Genomic DNA, 27,222 nt, shown 5'->3' with positions numbered 1-27,222 from the left:
GAAGTTGATAGCTAGTTCAACAAATAAAATGAGACAGTGCCAAAGACTCGTGAAACCCCGAGAGCTGATGTGGCAAAAATGAAGTTGGGTTGGACGCACGTTTTGGATGAGTTTACGCCCAGCTCCATTGGTGCTGTGACCTGATGAGTAGCATTTATTTCCGGCCATTTGCAAGGCAGTAATTACAGCGGAGCTGCCATTGTCTTTAGAACCACCTGCTTATAGCTCAAGTACGCGGTTTGGAGGAAGCTGAAGCGAGATTTGGAATTTAGGCTGGCGGAGTGCTGGGAGGAAGGAGACTGATATAACTGTCCAATTTCGTTGTGACTGTGAGGTATTCTTGCTGTTCTTTGAGAAGTAACAGAAGCATTTCTGGTTGGCCTTCCTGACAGGTTTGTTTGTTTTCAACCAGCTCCCGAGGTGAGGTCCGAGATGCGGGGCAAGCAACTGCGTGAAGGAACTTAAATGGCGGGCTAGGTCCTATCACAAAATGGAATGGCTGCTGCACACGTGGAATAGCGAGTTCCGTGATATCATTTGTCACGGTTGTTTATTGGGAAGATAATGTTGAGGAAGTGCGGTTGGTGCCTTTTGGTGAAATGTGCTTTTGGTGAGGTGATAATGCCACCCGTCGAAATTGACCGTCACTAGAAATATGGCATCCAAGTGTGATGCAGTTTCTTTCATTCAGAAGATATTGCATTGAGATCACCAGGTATCAGGCATTGTGGTGAGCTAATAGCATGATGTAAGAATGAAACTCAGTATCCGTCTTCGTTAGTGGACGTGGGGGATTAGTACACGGTTCTCATAATTAGACTTTTGTAATCACCCAAGCCTAATCAAGGCCATTGTGTGCATTTGATAGAAGTGGAATGAGAGGGATGTCCAGCACGATTTATGGCATAAATTCCTTGGTGGGAGAGACAAACGTCTTATACGCCCATGGAGGAATCCAAGACGATGCAACGTAAAAGATATAATTTGTGTATGAGATCATGGAGTTGAAGAGATGCCTCGGACGGTGGACATTGGACTTGCTCTTCTAAGACCAGTGGGCGGCTTATTTAAAACACCGCTTATTTAAAAACCGCATACCGAACGTTGTGAAGTTCGTAGTTCTCTACAGTCATCGTTATTACGGCAATTAGGTGAATGAGAATATCGATGCGTTTAGCGAATTCCGGGGGAGCTGTTTTTCCCAAATCAGCTTTATACCAAGTTTGGAAGGAAACCCTCGTCTTCCTCCAGCTCAACCAAAAGAACCTATGCGCGGAGGAGTGCTAATAAAACCGACTTCGGAACCTTCTGTTCCACATCGCTCTTCTAGATTTGGGCGAGGTGTGACCTCATCACATCCAGTTATGTCAGGACGTCACTACGAGCGGCCGATAATCCGCCTGACCTTCACTAAGGAGAACCTCCGTCAACTTCTGCGGCAGACAAACCCTTTCAGTGCGTTGGGTCTGGAAAAGGTCTATCCAGGGATCCTGAAGGGAACACCGTTCACACTGGAAAAGCACTTCTACCCGGTGTTTCATCGGCCACTCAACGAAGGCAACCTTCCTTACGCTCGAAAGGAGGCGATCCTCACAACACTGGTGACCGACTATCGGCCGGTAGCTATAAGCCTGTTAGTCTCACTACTATGCCATATAGGGTGGTTGAACGCCGTCTGAAGCGGGCCATTTTAAGTTACCTCAGCATTAACAACTTGATATTTCAAATACAACACGGATTCCTCCCATACCATTTATAAGTAACCAACATGTTTTACGAACAGCTTAACCCAAACTAGCGAAGAAGTATTCTTAACGGATGCTATATGGAATTCAGGGAGTAACTCTACACTGGTTTCCGAGTGAAATTACGCTCAACCTACTCATTTTTGGCATCGGTTTCCACTGAAGTTCCTCAAAATTCCCTTTTAAGGCCATTTCCGTTTATGACCCAACGAATAAAAGATGTTCTCCTAATTCCATGCCCACTTTGTGCGGACGACTTGCAACAGTGAAGTCCCAATACCAGCGCCCTCCAATTGGATGAGGACGCTGCAAAGCGTTTGTCGCTGGAATGTTACCTTTCCCTGAAGGAAGGAAAGAGCGTCCATATGTTAATTGGGGGAAATTCAGCAAGCGACTCTGTTACGCCTGATGATGGTGGACCAGGGGCACTACAAGGATGGAGACGAAAAAGTGTTTAAGTGTCCGGTTCTTTTTAAGCTGATTCTGTGGTGGACTAGGATCTTATCAGCGTGTTCGGATAAGCTAACAAGCAAAGTAACCAATACAAAATCACAAAATCACAAAATCACAATAGGAAGAGAATGAGTAGTCAACTGGGGACTCACGAATATGTAAATCCAATAGTCCACTACACCGATCCAAATGCAGTAACTGGCTGTGTAAGGAAATATTCAATTGTCGGGATTTCCCACAGATGGTTCCGCGTGCGTGATATATTCCACGGTAAGAAAATTATTCACGGCTAAAAATCCTACAGGGATTTATTGTGATGTTCAACAGTTGACACAAACAGAGATTTAGCCCCACTGGTCCAGCAGTCAACAAACAGTTCAATGGAGCGTAAGTACACTCGTTCAGCAAGAAGTCAGCAGGTCGCACCGAAAAATTGTGTATTCGTAACATTAAAACAAACGTCATGATACAATATGTACGACAGTTACAAAGTGTGGATTAAGTTCAGGAACTGTGACAACGGTAAATGTGACAACGGATTACAGACACTACAATTCTTCCCGATTCACCATGAAAAATATCGGCTCAAAAGTATTCGTCGTTCTACGGGAGATTCGGCATCACTCGCACTTAAGACGCCTTTTATGTGACCCCTCGGCTAGAAAGCTTATCGCCTCGGGCCGATTGCTCAAAGAGTAGTGTTGTTTTTTCGCCCATGTCTTTTAGGTGAACAGAAGCCACTGGTTGGTTCTCTCTGTGTATTGAAGTAATACTGAATGGAAGTTACTGAAGGGCAAGAGGAAACCCGATCCGAAAGCTTGGGCGAAATCCTCGACCCCATGAATCAATCCATGAATCAATCCCACTCTTGTCAATTCGAAACTACGAACAGGCAAGAGGAAGATCCGAAAGCTTGGGCGAAATCCTCGACCCCATGAATCAATCCATGAATCAATCCCACTCTTGTCAATTCGAAACTACGTACGAACTCTAACCGACTTGGTCCTCACGGTGGAGGACATTCGTCAACACTTGCACAAGATCAACCCATTCTGCGCGTTGGGCCCCGACGAGGTCCATCCAAGGATCCTGAAAGAAACGTCCTCCACACTGCTAAACCATTTACACTTGGTGTTTCGTTAGTCGCATGACGAAGGCCGCCTTCCCCCTGCTTGGCAGCTATAGGCCCATAAGCCTCACTAGCGTGCCGTGCAAGGGGATGGGACGCATTCTGAAGCGAGCCATCCTAGATCACCTTACTTCCAGCAATCTGATATCTGCAGCTCAACACGGATTTCTCCCAAACCGTTCTTGCGTGACAAACATGCTCGTGTTTATGGACAGCTTAACCCAAGCCAAGGACGAAGGACTCATATCGGATGCCATATTTTTCGACTTCTCAAAAGCATTTGATAGGGTCCCACACGTCCCGCTGCTCCACAAACTCGAGTCTTACGGGATTCAAGGGAAAATCCTTCGCTGGATCAAGGCGTTCCTATCAGACAGGTCATTCCGAGTGAGAATAGGCTCAACCTATTCCTCTCCAGCGCCGGTCTCCATTGGAGTTCCTCAAGGCTCCGTCTTGGGACCACTCCTGTTTCTGATCTACGTCAACGACCTCCCAGACGTTCTTGCGAGTCCATGTTTACTTTTTGCGGACGACTTGAAATCCTGGAGTTCCAATGCCAGCGCCCTCCAAATGGATGTAGACGCTGCCAAGCAGTGGTCGTTGGACTGGCACCTTCCTCTGAATGATGAAAAGTGCGTCCATGTGTCGTTTGGAGGGGATTCAGCGAATGCCTTTGTTATGCATGGTGAAAAGGGACCAGAAAACATCATGAGGATAGATGCCAAAAAAGATTTAGGCATCTGGGTCTCCTCAAACTTGTCCTTCGCACTACACCATGAGAAATCGGCCCAAAAGGCATTCGCCGTTTTACGGATGATCCGACGTACCTTCTCCCGTATTACTCGCATGGACTTCCAAATACTCTATGGGGCCTACGTCAGACCGCTCCTGGAGTACGCCAACCAAGTTGTCTACTCAGGACGTACGAAAGACGTTACCCTCATTGAGCGTGTCCAGCGGGCCGCCACGAGAATGGTTGCCGGCCTCAAGTCCGTGGACTACGAAACGCGTCTCGTGACGCTTGATCTCTTTCCCCTGGAGTGCCGTCGCCTCCGAGGGGACCTAATTCTTACCTACGCCCTGTTTGAACAAAGCTTGGCAAACAGGTTTTTTACCGTTTACCCAGCAAACACCCGGCGGGGACATAGTAAGAAAATCTTCAAGCTCAGGGCACACACATCCGTTAGACAAAACTTTTTTTCATTTCGGGTAGTAGCTGCGTGGAATGACCTTCCTCCGACGGTTGTACATGCTCCTTCTCGAACCCAATTTAAAGCACTATTAGACATTTGTTTATGCGAATTTTCGCGCTGGCGAGGATACTGCCCCGCGCTGAGAACATAAAGAGCAGTGCTACACCCTTTTTTCACTTGTGCCTTTCAGGTGAACGACAGCCACTGACCGACAAGAACAAAACCGACCAGGGAAACTTGGGCAATAGCCTCGATCCTGTGTATCAATCCGTGAATCCGTGATCCATGAAAATCGGCGAGTAAACTGAAGGGTAAACACAAGGTCGCCAATCTTTTGAAATAATTTTTGAATCATTCTTCGATGGTGCAGGCAAAGGTTTGTGCTATCAATTGCTGGATGCTAGCTTCATCAGGTAGCGAAAAAGGATGAAAAAGGTGAAGAAAAACCGATCACTTATGAGCCACCTAAAATATCCACAGTGGTCGTACATCCACTGGTGCTTTTGAGTGTCGTGGACCACTATAACCGTTCGGGCAAAGTTACAAGCGGACAAAAGCGAGTAGTCGGCGTTCTTTTAGGCGAACAACGCGGCACCACACTTGATGTTAGCAACTGCTTTGCAGGTATCTTTCTGAGCTGTTTCAATTACACTTTAGTTCCATTTGAAGAAGACAAATCGGACTCTAACGTATGGTTCCTAGATCACGACTACTTGGAAAATATGTTTTCCATGTTTGAAAAAGTGAATGGTTTGTTGGGATTGCTTTAATAATTTTCTCAGCTCGCGAAAGAATAGTTGGTTGGTACCATTCGGGCCCGAAACTCTGTGCGAACGATATAACCATCAACGAACTATTCAGAAAATTCGCGCCGAATTCCGTACTTGTGGTTGTAGATGTTCGCCGCAAGGAGAGTGATGGCCTTCCTACGGAAGCCTATACTGCAGTTGATGAAGTTCATGATGTGAGTATTCGTCCGTTTTTCCGGTGCTGTGCACACTTAGAGCTCGCACCACCGATAGTAGTGTAGGAATTGATTTCGAACCATTAGGAGTCGTGACTTGGGTTTTTGGAACTTTTGAAAAAGCTATTCGAATGCGACATCAGTTAGTATCAGTTAGTCAACGACCAGCTCTGAATTCAACTGAACAAGAGTACAAGGGCTGCGGAACTATGCGGGGAAAAGCCATCATCGTCATGGATGACATGACATCTGTTTTCAACAGTGATGCTCCGCTACGGGCGGAAGTGAACCATACGCAACATACCAAGCGATATACATATATACAAGCGATATATATATATATATATATATATATATATGATGCACATTTGAATTGCACTCCAACTATATTCCAGGGAGCAGTTATTGCGTCATCAGGACGACGTGGGAGATGTCTTTGCTCAGGGAAAGTCTCACATGAAAGTAGCTACATCTAACTCTCTACAACTTTCTTAGTTTACACACTTATTATTCGTGACGTATTTATGACGCTTACCAACAGCTGGCACGCAAGGACCGACACCATGTTGAAACTAGGAACCAAACTGACAACGAGTAGGCTGTTTTTCCAGCTAATCAGCCGGCTGATTAAGATCATTCTCCCTTTAATCATACAATGTCTAAGGTCTTTGTTTGTTTCTGTCAAGATGAAGGGAACTGTTAAATGCTCCGCTACGGGCGGAAGTGAACCATACGCAACATACCAAGCGATATACATATATACAAGCGATATATATATATATATATATATATATCAAAATACTATTACCATGTTTGAGAACATCTAGCGGAACGTCAGAGACCGTTGGATGCCTGGTAACATGGATGCCAAATGTGAGCGATCCGGGCGCACTACAGAGCTTTCTTCCAGAGTGTTAAGAGCTGGAGCCTTCGACAAAAGAAGGATGAAATAACGAAAGGAGACAAATGAGTTAATGGTAAGATGGTATTATGCATGCAGAGCAAAACCGTAACACAAATACGAAAGCAGTTTCAGAATTCGCATGAGTCGCCGTCGTCTGGGGTTGCTAATAGACTATGGTGCCAATCAGTTGCCAGCAAGTCAGATGACCGGCAACTTGTGGCTACAATTTTTTTCAGAAGTGAGCGCTTTTCCCGCTTGTACAGTGAATCCAATCATTAAGGCAACATGGCTCTGTACAATAGGCCCCATCTGCCAAACGTATGAGGGCAGATTCTCGAGACAGTCGGTGTGCAACAACAGCGTCTACTCCACCTTTGCTTAGTTTCTTCGTGAAAGTGTTGGTGACGCGAACCCCGGTAGATTCTGAGAAACCGTGATGTTGAGGTCTTTCCGATCTAGTACATTGTCGATATGAAGCATACAGGCCACATTATCATTTTTGAAGGCGAGGAAGAAGCTCAAGTTTTACTAGGAAAGCAGACCGAGGTCATATAATCTTTCGGTATGTATTTTGCTCCTGTGGGACACGGTCTTTAAACATGCCCATGAGAATCTGAGGGAGACAGTGGAAGTTATAGAACAGCATGATTATCTTGGAAATTGCGTCATTTCTGACGAGTTTGGCAAATAACGCACGAATTTCAAAGATCAGAAGTGTGTTTACTGGTTAGCATCAACAATGTCGTCATTCTGACGCAGTTTTTTCCATATTTATGCTACTTGACCACTTTCGTGAAAGGTGTAGTCAAGTGTCAGCCTCAGTTGGAATCGCCTGGAACCAGGGAATTCGCCAAAAGGCGCTTCACCGAAGGACTGCATCTAGCACGGCGAACCTTTTTGACCGGGTCGCCATGTGTTACGCGTACCGAGTTGGCGTCTGCAGAGGAGAGCGTTGTTTTCCATGTCTATTTTGGAGTAAAAGAGGCGAGATGGTCCAAGTGGTTAGGGCGCGAATTTACTGACCGACAGGTCCGTGGTTCGAACCCAACCTCTGCCTCTCGACTTCTCCTGTCTAGGCTTGATCAACCTGGGAGTGCAACCTTCGAGTGGCATGGCAGTTAGGCACCGGTAGGGTGCTACAACTGAACGATTTTTAAAAATTTATTTTATTTCGGAGTGGCGGAAACCTAAAGGTCGACAGAATATGAAATGGATGAGGTGAATGCAGGATGCCTCGAAATGTATTGGTGCCTTTGGTGTTCTTCGACTTCCAGGATAGGTTCCATATTACTCCCAGTGCTTGGCTGGAAATGTTAGGAAACCTATTGGCCAATCGATATCCGTGATGTCCGTGCTGTCGGTTTCTATCTACGTTGTCACTTTGGATGTTTGTGGTGGGCTAGCTATAAGTCTCGTTTCAAATTTTCATTTCTGTAGTGGGGTTTCATTCAAACTAACTGGCGTCGTTATCCTGCAGCAGAGCGCTAGTGTTGCCATCTTTGATGATGGTGCGACGTTAACAATTTGAACTGATCCTCCCATGAGTTCAGAATTCGGAGTGAAGAGCCCATGGTTTTTTTCGGAAAAGTGGCATCCGTCATTTAGTTGATTGTCGGTTCTGTGAAATTCCATTAATTTGTGTTCTCCGGCTTATCGATTTATCCGTAACTCTTGTGGAAATTTCAACGATAAGCTCATAGGGAGTTCGGAACTATTCATCATTGTGTGTTTCTTCTTGAGGGGTTTTATGGCATCAGCGTTTCGAATCATCACCATCCATAACAATCGCTATGTCGTACAGTAGTTATAGCTCGGTTACACCCTCGTTCGGAAGTTTGTCGCTTTACGTCTTCCACAATGGATTTCCTGTTCCCTGTTGTATTTCGCGGCTCAATCGAAAAAAACTTGCCGTGTTTTACGACCCTAAGGCACGTTTACCTAGTTGGTGCGTCACAGAACTTTATCTTGCATACATCCCTTGTCAAATCAACAGCGATCTAAGTTCTGCGGTGAGGTATCAAAGCCCCCGACCAATATATTCAACATAGTTGATAAATTTCTCTCTAAGTGAGATCCCCGGGACGCGATTCATCTGCCGTTAATAGTGTTAGCGGGTGTAGACAGGTTCCACACCAGGTTGTCATAGATGTGTCTCTGTTGTAATTGACCTGTTGAACCATGTCCTCTAGTGCATGAACGTCCCTTACCATGCAGTTTTCGGAAGGCGAAACTGTAGCCATAGGAGCTGGTGCACTATTTTTAGTGGAGTTATATCTGAACGACCAATCGAACACCTGATAAAGGCTCATACAGTTCGCACTCTGTCCACTGCCAGGCCCGCAGCCCTATGATCCTGATAGCTGATAACCTCGAGTCAGTTTATATCCAGTTCATTCCGTCCTTTTTCCACGGACGCAGTGATTGGGCTTGATTACTGGAGTTATCCAATGGAATACGTTGATTGTGCTTTGTTTTTTTTCGATTCAGACATTTCGAATAAGCCGGAAGGGAGCAGTCAGACCTACTGTAAAAGTAAAATCGTACTCGTCTTTGTCACACTTTTGGAAGCAGCAATTTCGCTTTCTATGGAGTAAAGACAGTGGGAAAATGGACTAGATATTGATGCTTCATTCTGCCCACAACCACTGACATGGTTAACATACATGTCGTTAATTCCAAGGCCATGAATTGCTGTAGATACGTCCGTTATGATCAGCAGCACCAGGCTTTGCCCATCTCTACCATACTTCCATTAATCTGCCCCCCACGGCCAAGAGTCAGGAGTTTGAGTTATTTTCCCTGCACAGTCTCTAAGACACAACTTGGGTTGTGTGTATGAGTCGAATCGGCTTGAGGTTTGAGCTTCCTTGGTTCTCGGTAATATTCCATTCTCGGTAATATTTCCACGCCATCACATCACGTTGCATCATATACCACTGAGCTCATATTTGCTTGCTTTTCCGAAATAATGAAGATGACAGGATAAAACGCCTTGAAAGGGGGTCATTACCCTGGCATGATTTTTTCTCACTTCATCTTAGCTTACATTACTGTTATTGACTTAATCTTACTTCCGTTTTTTTCCTAGGATGGTTCGCCAACCACCAAAACGTTCGATCGACTTCATTCACAGATTGGTGCAGAAGAAGCAGAGGAAGTTGGAATTGAGCATCTTCTCCGGTAGGTGTTTATTTTCATCTCCAACTTGTGATCTTTGGATGCATGTGCCTTGGACAGTCTAATAAGGCAGGATGCTACGTTTTCCAAACGCACTGCTCTTGACTATTTGAGTTAACTTTCCAATGTATTATACCACCATCATCCCCCGTCCCCTCTGATGGTATTTAGTAGCTGCTGTTCGTGATGGCACATCCTCATCATCATCAAAGACAGCAACGTCAGTGTTGACTGACACGCTTCACTGTCGTACAACCATAAGGTTCGTCTAGTTATATATAGTGCGAGATGGACCAGTTGGTTAGAGCGCGAATTTACTGGCCGGAAGGTCCGTGGTTCGAACCCGACCTCTGCCACTCGACTTCCCCTGTCTAGGCTTGGACGACCTGGCAGTATCCCAGCCCTCGTGCCTCCTTCGTGCGACATGGCAGCTAGGCCCTGAAAGGGTGCTATAGCTGGATGATTTATTTTATGTATATATGTATATGTATATATAATTATAATAAAAGGCCTAGAGTAAAAAGAAGAAAAAAGTGTGGGTGAGGGAGGGGACCTAGTGCTAGCCCATGTCAAGCACTCTGAGGTGCCTACACCTCCAACCGCTCAATTGGACAATCTGGAAAGCAACTAACAGCATAAACGCCACTGACATCGATTAGCCGCCATTTCTTGCAACGTCTCCAAGCACAGGCGGGGTCACGGTGATCCCATCCTGGAAAGCATACAACACCAGCAACGACTAAGCTGTTCATGATCTCTTTCACGCCCTTCTGCCAAGTCATGCGCTGTCCACGTCTTGGTTTGCGCCATCCTGAAGGAGGCACGGAGAACAACACCTCTCTGTAGACGCTGTTTCGCCATACTTAGCACATGACCGGGCCATCGTGGTCGATGGTGCTGGATGTTTTCCCGAATTGAAGTACGTGTAGCACAAGCAAATACCCGTTTTCTAATCAACTCGTTACTAACACTCTGACGCAATCCAAAACCAGCACGATTCTGAGCCATCGGTGGTCAAAGACCTGAAGACGCCTCACATTCTCCTCTGTCCGCAGAGGCTGTGTCGCACCCATACAACAACAACTGTAGCCTGATACACACGACTCTTAAGATCTAGTGAGGTACCTTTTTGACGCCACAAGTGACGCAACTAATCAAACGTGATTCGAGCCTTTGAGATTCTTGCGCTGACTTCATCAGACATACTTACGTCAGAGGTAATACAACTACAGAAGTATGTAAAGTTTTCCACAATCTCCAGTGATTCTCCTTGAACTGTAAGAGATATGTTCGGAGACTACACATTCTGAAGCATGACTTTGCACTTTGAAGGTGCAGTGCGCATGCCAAAAGATGGTATGTTGGTGGTCAGTTTATTCGACAAGGCTTGTGGTTCGCTTTGGTCTGCGAACATTGAAGGTGGCTAAGTAGACAGGCTTTCGAGTTTGAAAACAGACTTCGACGTGTTTAGGGCTGTGGCTGAACTCAGACGTACAGAAGCTGCAGCTGCATGTGATGCAGGGCGAGCAAAACGGTCAGTCCTAGAGCTGGGATCTGCGAAGAAAGTATTCATATTTGGGCTGGAAGGGGTGGAGGATGGAAAACGTGAAATTGGAAGAAGGGAGGCGTCAGCAGTAGCATGTTTCCGCTTACGCGCCCTGCTGTATGCAGCAAGTAAGACGACCCGGCTGATGGCACCACACGACGGCCGACGTGGTATGACAATATTATTAGCTGTGAATGTCGTGGTTGTACGAGGGCTCGGATACTGCCAGGACGCCCACACCTAGACAAAAGGACGATTAGGGTCTTTAATCAAAGCCTTTGGCTCAAAAGCCTAAAGGCAAAGCAGCGGTGTTGGGCTGGAAATGCAAATACATTACCATTTTTACGAAACACACCATACATGTTTCAACCCCCAACATAGAGGGCCGGGAGATTATGTTCGTCAGACCTCTACCCACGGACCAACCGAGTATGAGAGACTGTGAGTGTCGCGCGGCCACCTCTCAGTATAGATAAATGGGTCGACGAGGTACTGAAGCCGCCACACCACGGTCAGGTCCAGTCTCTTCGTGATGGCACATATTACTTTGATATAGCTGGGCTTCACTGGGACATAAAGCATGTTTGGATGTAGCTATTTTGGAAGTTTTCATGCGAGTTATTTATTGTCTTAGCACTGTTTTTCTGTTACAGTAAAATCTTTAGCACGTCCCGGTATTCGAGGTTTCAGGTTAGGTTAATCTCTCGTTCTGGCGTACAGTGTGAAGCTTGTAACGACCGTTTAATATTTCAGCCCTTAGGTTATTATAGACCTCCCTCCAGTAGACTTATTTCAGATCGATCCTCTTAACTCTTCGGTGGTGTAGTTCCTGATTCTGTGGTTTCCGTCGATGTGAAGTGCGCAAATTATTTGAACATCATTTGCTGATCAGCTCATTCCGAATCTTGTCGCCCAGCGCACCCGAAAGTCTTGGCAATAAGCCAAGCACTGCTGAATAAGCAAAAACGGACCTTGTGTACAAAAAGGTTGAAGCAGACGACTTGGTTATCTTGGCTTCGCTGGCCAGGTGATTTGCCACAATCAACCAGCTCACATCCGCACAACATTCTGCTTTTTATTTGTACCACTTTTATGTTATACCGTCCGCTGTTAAAGATAGTAAAACAAATAATAAATAAAATAATAATAATAATAACACACACAAGACAGTGGTTTATTGGTTCGCTTACGTCTGACGTCGTGTCAAGAGTCGCTACCCTGTGATGGTCGGACTTGCGCTGCTTTGGTCTCGCCGGCTACAGTAGCCATAACTCCTTCCCTTAAGGCTCATCACATCAAGGAAGCCAAAAAGAGCAGCTTAACAAAGGTCAGCGAGCCGCATACTGCGACCATTTTCGAGCAGTATGGCGGTAAAGTGATCGGGTTATCAAATCAATAATATGTTTCTTTCATGCGACCAGCATGCCCATAGAATGTTGCATTCACCTGGGAAGGGGGACAGGTTACAGAGAGAGAGACTTGCGGTGTTGGAAGGGAGGTTCTTTGCGAAATTCGCAGTAATTCGTATTGGATTGGTCAATGGTCATAGGTTTAATCAGTGGTCTGCTGCTGCTCCATCTTAGGACTGGGACTTTATCTTTAGAAGTGTCATGTACTGATGTTTCCGGCCAAAGAATGCTCCTTTGAGCCAAAGGCTTTGGTTGGGGATCCCTCTTGTCCAGGTTTAAGTCCCCCCGTTAGTATCCCAGCCCGAATGCAAGCGTGATTACAACTAAATGCATATTTGGAATGAAGAGATCCGCAGGTGAGTACTTGTTGATGGATCGGATTCGATATGGCAGCAGATATACCTTGTCAGGTTAAGGTTGCTAGAACAGGTACCACATGCTCAGTCATAGTCCGCCAAAGGAAACTTTGTTTCCCACTCCAAAATCCTGTAGACGAAAGGCTTTTGGGGAACAGTCGAAAGATGGCAACGTGAAATAGAATTGGCGATTATTAATTGGAACGTGTAAAGGCCCTCGGAATTGCTCTCATACTAATTCCAGTGGCGAGCGTGCTATCGATTTCTAGCGGAACTGTCTGACCAAACTTTGAGATTGTGTTACTTGGGGATCACAGACGCTGCTAAGTCATTTCCTCTGATAGCGTCCTACTTCAACACGCTACTTGCATACGTTGTTGGGATATTTAGATACATTCAGCTCTCCTGTCTCTTTACCTTAAGGACCTAGGTCCTTCTTAAGTAAGCTCTGTCTGTGCTGGTTCTTCGTTCTTTATTATGACCGTCTTGTCCCACGGTTGTATGACAGTTAAGCACTAGTATTCAATACTGCCGATAAAAATCGACGTAAGCCGTAGATTCTAAACAACCGCGAAACCCCAAGGCAGTGATACGTCTCCAGTTTAATTATTTATGTCAATTTCCGGTAATTAGTGGTATAATGGTTCCAGCTGTGACAGTTGTCTCCTGAAAAATGAGTAAACGGAGAAGGAATGTGCTTTCGTTGTAGTCTATGTCCTATCCAGTTTATTTGACAAGAGGGAGGTTAGTTCTTGATAGAGTATCTTGTTGAGTCAGAGCAACTAATGTTTGGTGCACGAGAAGGCACTGCAAATAGAGCATTCAGTTTTCAGACCCCTGTGATTTCTGCAGGTTGGAAGTCGAGCGGCATTGAGTAGGTACTCTAGAGCTGTCCATTCAGGTAAGGAGACTAACTCAAACTGATGGCTATACCCTTTACGTTATGTCTCGCAGTTCATAGTTGACAGAGTATAAATAGCTTGGATTCTGTAATATAAAGTACTGTATATGGGTCTGGTATTCGACTTTCGTATGCAGCATATGTTACTTGACAAAGTTTCCAGCGTGCGTGCGAGGGCACCTTGCTAGCCTACCTGCCTAAGGGTTCACTTGTTAAAGATTGCGCCAAAGACATGGGCTAGCGGATGCGGAGCGACAGATGACAGTGATGTTCGACTGGTCATATCTTTGGATGATTGGCTCACGTGCTGGCAGCTAGTATCTTCAGACGATTAGTTATTGAACAAGAGATAATAGTGAGGAAGGATGAAAGTACCAGCAATTACCTGTCGTCTGTCCGCAGCGAGTAAGTCGCCCCGGCTAACTGATATCACCACTTATCCAGAGTGTGAAGGCGCTTTTATTTCAGCCAGTTTATCAGCCATAATCAGAGAAGGAATAGTCAGATAGAAACGGTTAACGGTGTGCATAGACCACGTCTATGGTCCGTAAAATGGTGTGTATGGCTTTACCACAATTCATACTTCATCACTGACACAAAAACGTGACGTAGCACTGGCGTGAAAGGCTTCGTAGGTCTAAGAAAGCTACCCTAGATTTCTTATTTCAGAGGTTATCTGGTCTGTAGCCAGTCTTCTGTGACTTGCCCGGTTAAATGAACTTATCCATCATCTCAATTTGATGGCCTACAGGTATTATCATTTGGTTCGATCTCACCCATTTTTGTGATAGGAGTTTGCACTTTGCATGTGTGATGCGTATGGTGTAGAATTATCTGGTTTGTTTTGGCGGATCTGATCCGCGTAATGATCGTTTGTAGGTGGACGTTTATCGATCTCTAAGAAGCAAGTAGTGAGGTTTCAAGCAGGATATCAACAACAGAGTTTGATGTGAATGGTGAGAGGAGGCAGTCATATCCCACACCGCTGGAATTCGTTTCAGGCAAAAATTTTCCCTAGCTGCCTACCTTCCTGCCGGTAGGTGTACTTGGGGTCGCTGATCCATCCCTAATGGCCCAAGTGGTTAGAGCGCGAATTTACTGACCGGAAGGTCGGTCGTTCGAATCCGGCCTCCGCCACTCGACTTCCCCTGTCTAGGCTTGGGTGACCTGGCAGTATCCCAGCCCTCGTGCTTCCTTCGGGTGGCATGGCATCTAGGCACCGAAAGGGTGCTACAGCTGAACGCGCTAGTATGTTGTACTGCTTTATCCGAAAGTCTTACAATATTCCATGGAATTTGACTGAATAGTGTGTCCAGCACCAGAGGCTGTGGTAATTTAGTCATGTATTGCGTATATCGAATAATCATCCGTCGGAAAATGTGGTCTTCCTTGCCAAATTCAGTGTAGCACAATCAAAGAGGTGGCCCAGCCCCTGACTTCTGACCTAAGGAAAAGGGCATGAGAGCCATTACGAAAAGTCTGGGTACTATCGGTGCGAATCGCTCTCCACGCCTTCGGCTCGATCTTCGCTATGCATGGTTGGAAACGCTGCAACCTATGGCTGCTAAGCGATGTCAGTGGCATTCCCGTCATTGTCCACTTGGATCATCTGTAGCAGTTTCTGGGTATACAGGCGCTTCGGGATGCTTATGGTAGTCTAATTCTCTTCTCTGCTCATCTCTTCTCTTTTGTTCTATGTTGTTTCAAATAAATTATGATTGTGCTATCGATGAAGATGATGCCAGTCCTACCAAGCTCAAATGTGGATGTGGGTTGACCGCACCTCAAGCTGGGTAACTGAACTGAATCTATATTGTCACTTTTCCTAGGGTTTTAGACTTGACTTGATACGGTTTTCCCCATTGTTATGTACATTATAACCAATCTTCCAAGCAATTATTGGTAGTTGGTTTGCCGAGACTCCGTTTTGGAGGTAACTGTCCACATGAGAGATCGGTCTTTTTGGTTCTTATTTTGAGAATTTTTGATGTTCGCTTCTGCTAGATATGTTTAACTTTCGACGGAACGATTTTGATGAGCCTCGCAAGTATTTCTATAGTGTAGTCACTGCGACGGCTAGCAAAGGGTATGACTTCCACCTTGTTAATGACATTAGCCTCCCTGATCGTGTTACCGGCCTGTGTCATATTTTTTTACCAAAACATTACAATTTCTCCGGTTTACTCTTCTTCCTTTCTTTCCCAGAGACATCAAAGACACCACAATGGGTCCTCTTTCGCAACGCATCGGTGCTCAGCTAGATGGTCTCTCTGGTTTACTGCGTCATTTGCGTGAAATCGGTTCCTATTTGGAACTGGTTGCTACAAATCAGCTGCCCATCAACCACAGCGTTATATATCAGCTCCAGGACATGTTCAATTTGTTACCAGATTTGCGTCTACACGACATGGTTCGCGCAGTCCATGTGAACACAAACGACCAAATGCTCATCATCTACGTGGCCGCGATTATGAGAGCAATCTTAGCTCTACACGACCTTATAAGCAATAAGCTGGCAAATCGTGAGAGCGAACGGAATGAAGAAGCTGGAGGTGTTTCAGCTGGTGCCGATACGAAGAAAACTTCAGGCACCGGTGATCAGGCCAAACGTGACGGTGAGAAGACCGAGGATATAGAGATCTCAAAAGCTGGTGAAAGTACAAGCAAGCCAGGGGCCTCAGGCTCTGATTCCACAAAGCCTAAAAAGTGATGTTATTGTTCTCCGGTTTTTCAACCGCTGTTCTATAACACTGCGCATACACGCACGCACCACTACTTCCTGTCTCCCGCCATTGTGAGCGAGAGATTCTGGTCCGAAATGCATCCTTTTCGAAATTGTGCGGTCGTTTTTCCAGCTAATGAGCCGTATATATCGGAATTGTTTACCGCAGGTTTCACCTCATGACAGAGCTATCTTAAAGAACTTTTCAAGCCTGTTCTATTCTGTCTTATTGAAGGAAGCCTTTAGAATTCAGTTAAAAGTGTTCGGTTTTGAAGTAGGTGATTGTGTCACAGTTACCAATTTTTTAACATTGTCAACTGACTTCAGCTGGACCTACACCAACCAACGTTAATTCGGTCCTGTACTGTGAGAGTAATTATGATTTTGTAGCAGAGTTTAGGTTCCATTATCACCTTTCAGGATTAACTGATGAACCGTGAAATTAATTCCTAAGTTAATAAGTTACGAACTCAACACGTCAACCGATTCTAAGGTATTTAATTTGAATATTAATACTATTCAGTTCGAATAATAACGAAAAAATAATGTCATTTAGCGGGGTCTTGGCACTCGATATTCGGGTTACCGAAGGCGACGAACTTGGTGCGTACTGTTCGGAGAAACAACTGATTATCATAGTTGGCAATCCTGATACACCAGCCCTGCTTTAATTATATCGGATTACCGCCCCGTAGCTATGTTATGTCAAACAGAAAAGGTAGCATGATGAGAAAGAGCCTAGTAAGTCGAACTTGGGCGATCAGAGGAAGCCTCTGTTGGTGCACATCGTCGACCGTAGTTTCGAGGTATTCATCCTCTGGGTGGAAATGAAACAACAACAAGCTCCCGGTGAAATGAGTACCTCAAACACGGCATCACGCGAACGCTCAGCCTGCTATGTGCACATCGGCATCTGGCGTGCATACATTTGTGCCTAGTGTATGAGGAGTGTACGTTTAGTTCGGATGTTGTGAACTTTCAACCGCTTTCGTCAAGATCATCACCTCAAGATCTTCTAGCTAATACGAAGCCTGAACTGCTTCCGGGTTGTCGGCTAAATGCCTAAGGGAAAACTCTAATATTCGTGTACCCATTCAGACGTTTTTAATGAATATCTCAATGATCCCCGTGTGCTAACTGCAGCAGCTTTTCATTCTGTGAGACTGTTAGAAGTTCTACGGGAGTACACATATTTCCATTGCTAGATAGGAATGCCAGGTCCAAAAGAATAATGTGTAAGTCTGAGTAAAACGGAGGCTACTTAGTTGGAATCAGCAGCCCTTTCTCACTTCCGATTTCGTTTTTTCCTCACGAAATATAGGTTAGTTCGTTTCCACTCCATTTATTGGTGAAAACGATGTGATTTCCCACACCTTAGTACTTAGCGACTCATAGCCACTATCCTTGGCTTAGTGATGCACGAATCATATCAACAACAAAATATAGATACTGTTTTACTGACAAAACTGGTAGTAGTTGAAACGCGTGTGTAAAAGTACGGGCTAGTTCGATAACCGAACGAAACGTTTCGCCATATTGGCCCATAGTTTGATCAGTCCTGTGTAAATTTGACGGGAAAAGACCTGAAGGCACGCAGAAGTGATAATTTAATCAGTGGGACCGTGCCGCATTGACGCCACGTGACCGTCGATTCGGTTATGGTTAACTAAGTTGTATGCACTGAAAACAAAATTCACTACAGGGTATAATTAGGATACGTGAATCTTTCTAGTCATAAGTTTTCTCAATTGTGACTTTGGAAACTCACTTGTCGTCAACTGAGAAGTAAAAAGTGTTCGATCCGTTTTTAAGCACGAGGAAACAGTTCAAGTCATTTGCACCACTCACCTCACCCAAACGACTCACTGCAGTTAGCTTTCTTCTGAGCTAGTCCATCAGCAGGTGGAGGCGAGACCAACGCATATCTCTGTGCTAATAGAAATGAATTCAGTTTCAATAATAGGATTTGCTTTGGGAACTACTATTCACAATTAAACGGTCGGATCCACTTACCCGTCAGTGAGCTTGGACTGTCCTCTACTAGCTGGGTGACTCGTAACTACTTCAGAGGAAAGACACTTGTCCCTTCTGCCTGTGTCTTTCACTCAGCCGCGGTGAACAAACAGTTGACACATACAGTATAGTGACCAGATATAATTAGCCTGTAATTATAACATAATATATAGTTGCAATGGAGCAGCCGGAGTTATTTGTTCCATTTTGTCTGATAGTTTTCTCAACAGGACCACATTTAGACGTCTACCCTAGGGACACTGATAATCAATCCAGATGGTATATCTGGTATGCTGTGTAGGTTGAGAAATCCCTTCGGGTAGTCATTAGTGATTTGCGTCTGAAGTGTGTATGTTCCTTGCCTGGTCGATTAGTGTTTTTATTGAGCGCTGCTCACATTCGGTGAAAAAAACACTGCCTAATCTCCATCGGGTCGTTGTAAAGGACCAATCGGATGAGGACTCAGTAAGCCAGGAAAGCTATGAGGTGAATATTATTCAATACAAAAAATGAATTAAATTTATAACGGTCCATGAAAAACTGGTCGTCTTCACCGTAGCCATTGTACAGAGAAAACCCGGGATATTGTCACGAAGTTGCTCTTCACTTTTGTCAAAAAAAAACCCAGCTGATATTGAACCTAGCGGAAATTCCATGGCAATGCCGGTACCTTCTCTCAGATAGTTCCTTCAAAACCAAGTTGATTGCTTTGCGCTCAGAAGTACGATGAGGTCTTTTAAAAGTTCTAACAGAGAATCTATTGAAGCACTAGGGACAATAATGCAGACATAAAGTTAATCAATTAGCCTTCGTTTCGAGGCATTAGGCACAACCTTGCGGACATAACTGTACGCTGGCAAGTTTTCGGCCGAATTGAAAATCGGGGACTATTACGTCCACGTGGATAATATATCCGAAATACAACCCCATCCCTCGGTTGAGCTCAAAGGTGTCTATCCGAGATGCACGTGCTTACAAGGAGTGAATTCAAATGGGGTGGGCATATTGGCAATTTTTTTCTCGAGACAAAGTAGGTCTGAAAAGAGGTACTCGTTTTCCGGATACCTCCAATCATCCAAACAACTCAGTCTCACATAATTTTCAATTTCAAGGGATTCAAAATTTTCAAACATTTCAGTTGTGTCAACCCTCGAAACGGATGTGAAAGTATATCAACAGTAATTTGCTGGATCGTGTCATTGCACCGAAAGCTTCTACTTTCCAGCTTGTGACAAATGGATGCAATTTCAACTATGAATGTGCACGTACTGTGTGCTATTGCGCTGTGGAAGCCGTTAAAAATGGTTGGTGTCATGGAGTACCTTCCAGTAGGTTTAACAGGAACTCTTGACACTAGTTTGCCAGTTATACTTCGCTAGAAGGGTGCCTAATACAAGATTCAGTGACTCTTTTCTGGAGGTTGATTTTTTAGGCTGTTTTCCACTTCACATTGTGGGGAGCATAAAACGGTCCTCATAAGGGTGTTCAGATGATTAACTTCACTGGGGGACCGCGGTAAATCAGACCACGACTATCCTCCTGACTACTTACTAGATTGGCTAAGTAACCAGAATTCAACGTCAAAATTAGAATGCATGAGCCTCTGGAGCGGAATCAGCAATCCATAGCTCCGATTTTGAGACCAATTTGCTCTGTGCGAACAGTCACTCAAATCACTGACAGCAAAATTTTTGGATGATGTGGGAAACGCTGTCCTTTTAATCCTGGTTAGTGGTTGTTCTACAGGGCTATTCTGCTGTTTACCACAGGAATATACGGCTGTTTTCAACAAGGTGTTCTCTGTAACAGCTTTGCTTCGGTATCGTAATGAGACTGAAATAACTCCCAGGTAAGTGACATCCTTTACTTTCCAGGACTTACAAACCCCGCGGGTCTTTACTGATTGGTTAAAGGGGGATTTGGCTGGCTGGTCGCCTCTGGTATCGTATTGATGGGTATGGAATATTTTCGTTCTTGAGCGATGAGTATGAGTTAGTTTCATCAGCATGCGAGAGCGGATCTGTTCTTGTTTGGGCTTGGATCGCGCGAACTTACCAGCCGAAAGGTTGGTTGGCTCCAGTCCAACTCCACCGTCTAAACTGCTCCTGTCTAGGCTTGGGGAATCTGGCAGTGACAGCCTCTGTGCTTCCTTCATGTGGTACGGCAGAGAAAGTGTGCTACATCTGTACGACTATCATTGTTATCATCTCAGATGTGGCTCAGTAAACAAAAGAATAGGACTAAAACCTGTCGGCAAGTCAACATGTGATTATTTGGACATCACAAAAAGTGAATATGAGCAGTGTGCTTCTTCATCCGACCGTGTAAATTGGGGAAAATTCGAAGTTTTAAATGTGGATCTGAATGTACCCATGCCAAATGGTTAACGTTTACTCCTTGTACGGAATCATTGCCAGTGCGAACTTAAACGTTTACGTGGGTATTCTGTCAGCCAACTTCATTAATGCGACATGGAGAGAGGGAATTGTCCTTGCTACTGTGACCTTGCTAAGGGACATAGTGATGTTTTCCGGACCATAATCGTTGAATAGACAGGTTAATACCTTGCCAAGCTGCTGCTGATCGGTCGATAAGGCTGCCGCTGCCAAACTTAGCTACTTAGTGGTGAACAAAACTTCGAAGGGCCTTATCGATTGGCGCTAAATGGTACAACAGACCATTGCAAATTATGCCTCCGTGATCATACAACGCTTCTGCAGTCCAGTTCTATTTCTGTGCGAACAGTGTATGAGTGTGGTGTTCCCAATTAGCTGTCGGCGAAAGAACACCAATTTTAAAGGTGAACAAGTGCTGAAGGCGTAAATTAGAGAACTAGGAGCCTTGACCCTGGGAGATCAATCGAAGCCCATCCTTTTGAGATATACAACAACCACTACTGTATGGATCCAAAGGGAAGCTACCTTGCGCAGCAGATTGAAGGTATCTGCTTTCTCCTTATTGGATATCCTCGATCGGATATCTTCGGAAGTCGACCGAATTTTGCCGCGGCCACATCAACCGCGGCAGTCTGGTTATGTGTTAAGCAAGTTCAAGGAAGTTCATCTATGCAAGCTCACACGTAGAACTAATTTTAAGAAAATATGATGAAAAAGCATGAACTAGTCAAACGGCTGTGTGATGACCAGCAGAAACACAGACAAAGCCCTTGTTGAGTGTCGTCACTTCGGATAGGGAAGTAGACACACAATAGGTACGGCGGAATGGCGTTCTCACTCCTTAATTTTACAGTCTTCAGTTGATTACCAGTGTTCTAGCCTGATTCTTTTCCGATTTTGCATTTAAAATACGGTTACGGAAAGACGGAAACGACACACTGGAAATTCCTCTGCAGTCAAAGAACCTTTTCATCAGTATCAAGCAGGTATTATTTGGAACTTGGATTGACGGTTGAAATCGCATCCAAAATTTGACATTCGAATTCGAACAAAAGAAATAGTTATAGATGAGTTTATTATGCGTTTTCCGGCAGATTTGGTTGCGGCAAACTAGGCGATGAGAATCCACCCAATCCTGGATGAGCAAAAATATGGACCAAAGACGATCAATAATGGTTAGTTCTGCTCACCAAATCAATACATACGGAGACGTATTCTTGAGTAAGAGAATATAAAACAAAATACAGGAAACAAGAATCAGAACAGTAAGCGAGAGGAAGTTTGTTCAAATGCACGCCTTGGATATCTGGTGGACCCCAGAACTACATTGAAATTAAGGGAGGGGCAACGTTGAAAGCACTGAACACTTGTATCTGCAACTTGTATGTTGTTACACTAATACAGAGTCTAGTCAATGTGACCAAGCTGTGCATCAAAACAGCACAAGTGTTGATAACACAGTGAGCCCTGGGACGATGTCTTCATTGGGTCTGAAATAGAAATAAATAGAGGAGGAAAAGACGATTATCGCTATTATCACATTCACTATCTGCATCATGGCCAAGAGGACGCGAAGTGCCCAGTTTCACTGAAGCCGTTCTCATTTCACCTTTTATTATGCCACGTTTTGCCCCTCTGCGATGTTCACTCCAGCATTCCATAAGTGCTCGGTAGTTGACCGTTGGACTAGCCAATATAACCTGATAAGCTTTATGCGTTGCTCTACGAGTTCAGGTCCGTTACTGACTAATCACACAGTCCGGTTGCAGACATGCTGCAGTCAGCTGGCTCTTGGTATGTTATGAATGTACACGGTGGTCACCTATTTGAATCAGATAAGGTCTCCGGATCCGATGGACACAACCACCAAGCCGCTTTTAAAGAAGCTTCAGTAAATTTCACTTTCGGTGCTACAAACCTCGATGTTTTACTCGCGCAACAACTGCAGATTATCCAACTGTCAAGATAGGTAAACGGACCCGAAACTCGGGCTCTTCATTAGGAAATTCCAAAGGAACAAAAAGAGAACTGAAAATCCTGAATTAAGACTTCGAAGGAGCAGAGCAAAAGCAAAACAAGCGACTACTTCACAAATCCTATCAGAATTAGCGGATGTTGGCGAATGATAGTAAACTAACAAAACAATGTCATCTATGTAATCCAAGCCAACTCATTTCTGTCCGATTTCAACTCCCAGATTCATGTTCTCATGGAATGTGCATTAATAACAAAAAGGAGACGAAGAATCTCACAAATGTGGTAAAAATTCATAACAGCTCGGTGTTAGAAGAGAGCACAAGCTTGAGAAAATCCAAGGGCATGTCTCCATCAAGATGAAATGGAAAATGAGTGGCGTTGGATAGCGACGTGCTGGAGACCATCACTGATATGCGGCAAGCATCGACTTAAACATAGCAACAGACGTTCATACTCAGTAGCTTCGTTGGTTTCCAGGTGCCATTACTAAGAGGAACAATCACTGCAGGAACACAGACTCATAGGGTTCAATGCAAATTTACACACAGACTACGATAGTAGACCAGCAACGCAGACTCAAAACACCGTGAAAAAGATTCCTTACTTTCAAATCTTCCAACTGCCACGTGGTATCCGCCGCCACATCAGAGTCGACCGATGTGGACATGGAAGATTTTTGAAGCTTAACAAAATGAAAGTCAGAATCCGCATGGACATTAGATTGATCTGCACGGCCGAGTTCAAAACCAACAGAACCTCGGCATATTTGTTGATTACTGCGTGCGTCATCAACAGAAAGTAGCTGTTGTGGAGTGGTGCTGTGAGGGAATGACGAGAAAAGGCTTCCTCCGGAGTCGTGGTATTGGTAAAGCGAATGTTGGTCGTAATAACTGATCGGAGTTGATGGGTGTCGAGGTGATGTGAATGGCGTGGGAAATGTGTGCGTGGTAAGTCGGGCGAAAAATGCTTCCAGTTGACTCAAAGTCAGGGCATTGTGGAGTGTTTCAAGCGGGTAGACTTCAGGCACAGAAGGCGCAGTTGGTACAAGAAAGTCTTTCGAACTTCCAGCTTAAAGTTGTCACGAAAAAAGCAAGAAAAGAACAACAAATAACTGGTCAGACCAAATATCAACTCCAGGTGGATGTGTACAAAATGATTTATCAAAGTAACATGTAGAACTACAGCTTACCTAAGTGAAAAATATCTGTTTTATGACTGATCAGACGAATTAGTGAAGGTAGAATGTACGTTGAAAAATGCCGGACTATGCCCAACACCATTTGGACCATTCAGGTGACTGAACTTTCCAATGTGATTTGATTAGTTGAGTTCGGTAAAGGTACCCGAAGACTACCAGTCTGGTTTGGGTCTGGGCTTATCGACAGTCAGTACACGGCACCGATCTGATGGGTGAGCAGATGTTTAGTCCACTCGAATGCGTGTAAGCTACAGAAGTTCGCCAAACTACTGACGCATATTGGAAGAAAAAGGGCTGAATGCGTTACTCGCGACTTCACATTCCGCTTTATACTAAAAATTGAGTAATCCAACGTCCGATGGGAGGCGTATGGTGGTTTCTCACAGCCTGTCGTTAATAAAATTATGCTTTTCGTTGTTCTGGCTTCTAAAAGATGATGCCCGACTGCACCGGTAAAGGTGTAAGGCCTACACAAGGACACAGGCATTAGCTCCTACGCTACACAAAAAATAGTTCGTAAGATATCCTGCCCACTATAACAACCATATTACCTGGCTCACTACGTCATGTAGATTCTGCTTTGTGCCAATAAACCCCAACATGAGTTGTACCAGTACCTTTACGCTTAAAATTGAGGGCGGTTGCACGCAACAATTGAAGTGAAAACAAAAAACATGAAGAGGAGCAGGTAGATGCAAATCACATTGAAACAAGCCAGCTGCCTTAGTTCAGCTCATAGACGGAAACAACTCGTTTAGTCTGAGATCTTGACGCCCATTTTTCCACCACCTATGTGGGAAAAGTGACGAACACCCAATGAACATCGTGCACGCCAGTGGAGGTGCATCGTCACTAGTATCCGGTAGTATAGATCACACTCATGAACCTGTATGTCATGGCTCGATAAATGCCAGATCATTGTTACCGAATAGCCAAATAGTTGTCGTGGCGTTCCTGTCACGTTCGAACAATACCGAGACAGGCTTTATGCATTCTGCGATGTGAGATGACCGAGCGCAGTCCATTTAATCATATCCAGACGTGCGCAATGCAAGCGAAATGTGCGACAATCAAAATGGATTTGAGGAACATGTTATCGCATACGCAGTTGTGTAGCCGAAATTCCTTCACCGTTACTAGCTGCGCAAAATGGCAACATCGAGGAATGGGGTTGATATGAAACCGGTGCACACCTACCAGGATTGTGACAAACAACAGGACTTAGGTGGCATTCCACAAACTGTGCAGACGCAGAATGCGTCGCGTCAAAGGTCAGCAAAACTGAAATATCTGAAGCATGTGATGGTGAATAAGTCTGTACAGGACTCATACGTTTATCTCTCCAAGCATTTGCAAATCTGCCAAAATGAACTGGAGGATCAGGTGTAATTTTGTTTGATAGAAGTATTTCTAACATAAAAACAATCACAATTCCCCCCACTCAGTTGTCAGTTCATCACCGGAAGTAGTTGGCTCAAGCTGCTACAGACTGCGTAACAGAGAAAATGAACAGGGAATAGACTCACGTCCAAGGTGACGACCTAGCCACTTCGATGACACTGAATTATTGTTCTCTGATCGAGGAGGTGCTGGGATAAATTTGCAAACACTTAGTCGATTCTGACTAGTGGGGCCAAACAATCTAAGCAGGAGAAGACGTATTTTCCAGTTCCGACGAAACATGTGAGCGATTTCTATCGGCCCCTCATGGGTGCCTACTATATTTGAAAGTTATATTCCCGAACACTACTGCTTACCAGCATATCAAATACATGCCTGAAATTGAAACCTGGCACCACGAACGACGCCGTGCAATTTAGTTTAACTTTTGCTGAGGTGCTCACCTTTTACTTTAAGGCTGAATTCGGCTTATGGTCTCAGGCTTGCGGTTCACTCGCCAGTTCAAAAACTAATTTATTCTAGAGTTTGATTACATATACAGTGCAAATTTCCATTGAGGATAAAATGCCGCTGCTACCTGTTGTTTATACATCACAATCTTCTACACCAACTCTTGTTTATTCTTAATCATACTGCATGCATAGAGTGATCATACGTCTGAATATCAAAAATAAATCCGCTGCGTTGGTTAAGGTGTTAGCTTCATCGACTTCTTAGATCAGACTGATTCTCAAAGTGTGTTCCAGCCCCATATCCGCTCCCAAAAGGCAAAAATCTGGATGCACCCACGGCATCTACAAACGCGCCAGGTACGTAGCTCGAAGCTGACTAGTGGTTGCTGTGTTTTAGGTAAACAACGACTACACTATTGAGTTGGGGGATCCATGCTCCTTTGAATCACATGCACTTTCTCTCGAGGCTACATTAAGTAAGGGCGATACTTGGCTTCGGTGAACAGCAGTTTATCATGAGAACAAGGCATAGCCAATCCGGTCTAAATCCTGAATCCGAATGCGCCTCCAGAACGGGGAACGACTACCGATGGGAATAGACAGCTTCTGCTGAGCGGTACGACACGAATAAGATGCCAAGAACGAACAGCGGTAGTACTAATTGAGTGTCGTGGCTTTTAACTCGATTAAGTGATTCCCTCTCCATCAGCAGAATCCAGAGCCCAGTGACGTTACCACGTCGAAGCAGTTGGTGACCGGCCTTAGAAAACCACTGTTCAGAATAAGTTATCAAGGGCAAAGTGCAGAAGCAACTTTGCACGCGGGTCTTGTTTATATATATGCAGTTGTGGCTCCACAAGTCAGAGGATCCACTGAGTGGCAACAGAGTACTCAAGATAGGTATAGTTTCAGGTGGATCGCAACCGAGTATGTACGGGGTTTGAAATCTCTTAATACAAAACTCTAGGCACCGAAAATTTCAGCGCCTAAAGACGTATATGGTCGCGGTGTGAATTGGACACCCTAGGTAGTTTTCTGCTATCTGAAAGACAGGTCGCCGGCTCCCAGAGCACTTTGTGTTCCACCACAATACATTTGACCACGTCAGTCAGAAGGTTCCCGGCATCCTACCTCTGAAAGTTCACCTTTGTTCGTTTCCGGGAGATAAGAAATCGTCTCACATAGAAAGCAACGCATAAAAGTAACCAACATTAGAATTTCCAGGTTCATCCGACGCTTCACTACAATACTTAACCTCAACTCTTTTTAACTGGGCTATATATATA

At 44.7% G+C, this 27,222-nt stretch overlaps 1 protein-coding gene across 1 annotated transcript in view; it reads right to left on the bottom strand.

Moving 5' to 3' along the window:
* Positions 1-23,423: 23,423 nt before the first annotated feature.
* Positions 23,424-27,222, bottom strand: part of T265_00972 (hypothetical protein) — a gene marked incomplete at both ends in the record, with an annotated part of 65,355 nt that continues 61,556 nt past the window's right edge. The window contains one exon of the mRNA XM_009164887.1: positions 23,424-23,953. Within this exon, the coding sequence (XP_009163151.1) occupies positions 23,424-23,953 (530 nt within the window). The remainder of the gene's footprint in view (positions 23,954-27,222) is intronic.

The sequence above is a fragment of the Opisthorchis viverrini genome (genome assembly GCF_000715545.1).
Source record: "Opisthorchis viverrini unplaced genomic scaffold opera_v5_10, whole genome shotgun sequence".
Lineage (NCBI taxonomy): Eukaryota > Metazoa > Platyhelminthes > Trematoda > Opisthorchiida > Opisthorchiidae > Opisthorchis > Opisthorchis viverrini.
The sequence above is the reverse complement of the archived record's forward strand: the minus strand, read 5'-3'. Positions and strand labels throughout refer to the sequence as shown.